At 39.6% G+C, this 2,782-nt stretch overlaps 1 protein-coding gene across 1 annotated transcript in view; it reads left to right on the top strand.

Annotated features, from left to right (window-relative positions):
* Positions 1-72: 72 nt before the first annotated feature.
* Positions 73-2,782, top strand: part of WDR1 (WD repeat domain 1) — a gene marked incomplete at its 5' end in the record, with an annotated part of 21,603 nt that continues 18,893 nt past the window's right edge. The window contains one exon of the mRNA XM_026846924.1: positions 73-219. Coding sequence (XP_026702725.1) covers positions 73-219 — 147 coding nt within the window. The remainder of the gene's footprint in view (positions 220-2,782) is intronic.

Genomic DNA, 2,782 nt, shown 5'->3' with positions numbered 1-2,782 from the left:
CTGCCGGCGGGGCGTTCGGCTGCTCGGCTGGCGTCCGTTAACGGGCAGAAATAAAACGTTTTCCCACCCCCCTTCCCCCTTTCTCCTTTTCACGTAGAGAAAGTGTTCGCCAGCCTCCCGCAGGTTGAACGAGGCGTTTCCAAAATTATCGGAGGTGATCCTAAGGGCAACAATTTTCTGTATACCAATGGAAAATGTGTCGTCATCAGAAACATTGATGTAATGTATCCTGATTTATTTTATTTTGTTGTGTAGAGCTTTGGCTAAGTTTCATTTTGTTTCCCAGCCCCTCTCCTTTAATTCCCTGTGCTTCATTCACACTTAGTAATTTCAATTGAGGTCACAGATCTGTGATCAGCAGTAGGGGAATAAGCAGGGTGCATGACTCAGGCATAAAACCATGGGCAAGCGACTGTAAAAACCTGTAGAAAATCTCTGTACAATGTGCAGTTCTTCCCCTCTCTTTGCATAGGATTTATAGACGAGAGTCTGGTATATTCTGGTTGGCCCTGTTTATCTTCTTAACTATCACTCTTATGAAGTTGAGTGTTGTGTTTGCCTAATAAATGAACTCTTCCCTATTTGCTGTATTGGGCCTTTAGCTTGTAAGAGAAGCGTGCAGATACTTGCAAACAGTATCTTTAAATGCAGTCGTCTGTAGCTTTTGGATTTTTTCCTCTGCACTACAGGAATCAAAACAGTTGTCAGTTGCCTGACTGTGACAAGCTGTCTGCATGTTGAGTTCTCATCCCGGGTCACAGGAAACTTTTCTCATCGATTAAATATTGGAATACCCCAGTTAATGTTTTCAGTGGTGTGGAGGTTTGGGGTTTTTTCTTCTCTGGTGGTAGCTAGAGAAATGTTAAGCGAGTTATTTAAATTCTTCTCAAAGATGGCATCCCTTTGAGAAGTACAGAGGAAGCATTACATGTCTAGGCTATTATCTTGCTACTGGTTTTCAAAATACACTTTTCAAAGTAAATATTGTTCTTTAGAAAATCAAATTTTCCCCAGGATATGCTTTCCTCTCTTACTGCAGATTTGCTCTGCAGTGGGGAGGGCTGCAGGGGAACAGATCATACCTCTGGAATTTTTAGTCTCCACAACAATGGATTTATTTATGGGTGCTTCTGTAAATCACCTTTGTAAATGGAATTGTTATGAGCTGTCTTCCTGATTTATCTCATCACCCCCACTATATTCAGACATTTCTTCATTGTCACACAGTAATACAGAAATGCTACAAATAAATTATTAGCAAATTTCTTGTTAGATACCAGTTAAATTTACCCACTTAAAACCAAAAATAAGCTTGCTCTTTGGTTTCAATGTCTTGGTGTAATGTTGTTGTAATAGTGTTTCACTCCTGGTATCAAAGAAAGTTCAATTTTCTGAAACCAGAAGCCCCAGTTAAACACTGTAATGGCACACAGTGTGATGAGAGAAGAGAGAAAAGCCACTCTGCTTATATTACAGTTTTTGCACAAGTTATGGATTGTGACCTCCTCACACTGTCATTAGTGTTCATCTGACCCTATTTTGGGGGTTAAATTGGAAGAAACCAATTTGCTTTTATCTTTCTGAATCAGCTAACTGAAGATTTGCTCAGTGCAAATATTAGTCCCAGCATGAGCCAGAACATAGAGTGCATGGCCCAGTCTGAGTACAGGCAAAGTGAGATTGTGGGAATTCAAATTTAGAACTGTTTAAACTCTCAAGGGAAGTTGAGAATAGAAGTCATAAATCCTTCAATTTTATGGTGTAATTCATGCTCCTATGCAAACTTACCTAACTGGCAAGGAGAGTCTGCTACTGTTAATAATTGACAGGTGATGCTCTGCAGACAACTGCAGAATGTATTGTAGCAGTGACCAAACTCCGACCAAAGCCTGTGCTATGGCTTTTGTGTTGGAGAACATTGTGGTTTGTTCATAACCGAACATGGAAGTGTCTCTGCTCTTAGGTGAGAGCCATGCCTTCTCTGAATAGTATAAAAGCCTGTATAAGAGTTTGCAACATGCAAATTAAATAGTAGGGGGTCTGTGTGTAATCCCTCCATGACCTGTTCTGCAGTGGGATGGTTGTGCTCTTAATTGAAAAAACGGGTCATCAGAACGTAGTTATCACCTGTCTCAAGTCAGAAGTTATCTAGTATTACCTAATCAGTGATGAAAATAGTGTTCAGGGTTAATGATTGGTCTTTGAGCATGAGCTGGAGACTTCCTTTAACAAGAAAAGTCCTGGAACAGTGCTGGAAGAATAGTGTGAGTCAGAAGGACTAGTGATATTTGTAAGGTTTCATACCTCATTAATATTTTATTGTCTTCATGGGTCTAAACCTACTTTGAAGCTTGGAACTTCAACTGCTCACTTTCATATGTGGCTCTGGTTTCAGTGCTCGAAATAAGCCACATAAGCTCACTCTTGTTGAATCTAGTATTAGGTACTGCATTTGTCCCAGCTAGCAATATATCTTATGCTAAAATCCCTTTAGAAATGGGGTGTTTCTGGGTTTTGATATGAAAGGCATGCAAGTTAAAACCCTGACTTTTACAAGCAGAAATAATGTTATCAAATAAACATTTAAATTGGCAACTCTTAACTTACTGCCTGTTTTCCTGAATCTGTTTACTGTATCTTAAATTTGGGAGTTTTGTCTCTTGTTTAACCCTTTAAGTTAGTCTGTTAAGTGCCGTCTCTCAGCTTCATGGACTCTTGGACATTCTTACTGTAAAATAGCAGCTAATCTATACTGATGTATGCCATTACTAATGAAGGGGGG

The sequence above is a fragment of the Athene cunicularia genome (genome assembly GCF_003259725.1).
Source record: "Athene cunicularia isolate RWA chromosome 4 unlocalized genomic scaffold, athCun1 chr4_part1, whole genome shotgun sequence".
NCBI classification, from domain to species: Eukaryota; Metazoa; Chordata; class Aves; order Strigiformes; family Strigidae; genus Athene; species Athene cunicularia.
This window is presented reverse-complemented; position numbering and strand designations above follow the sequence as displayed.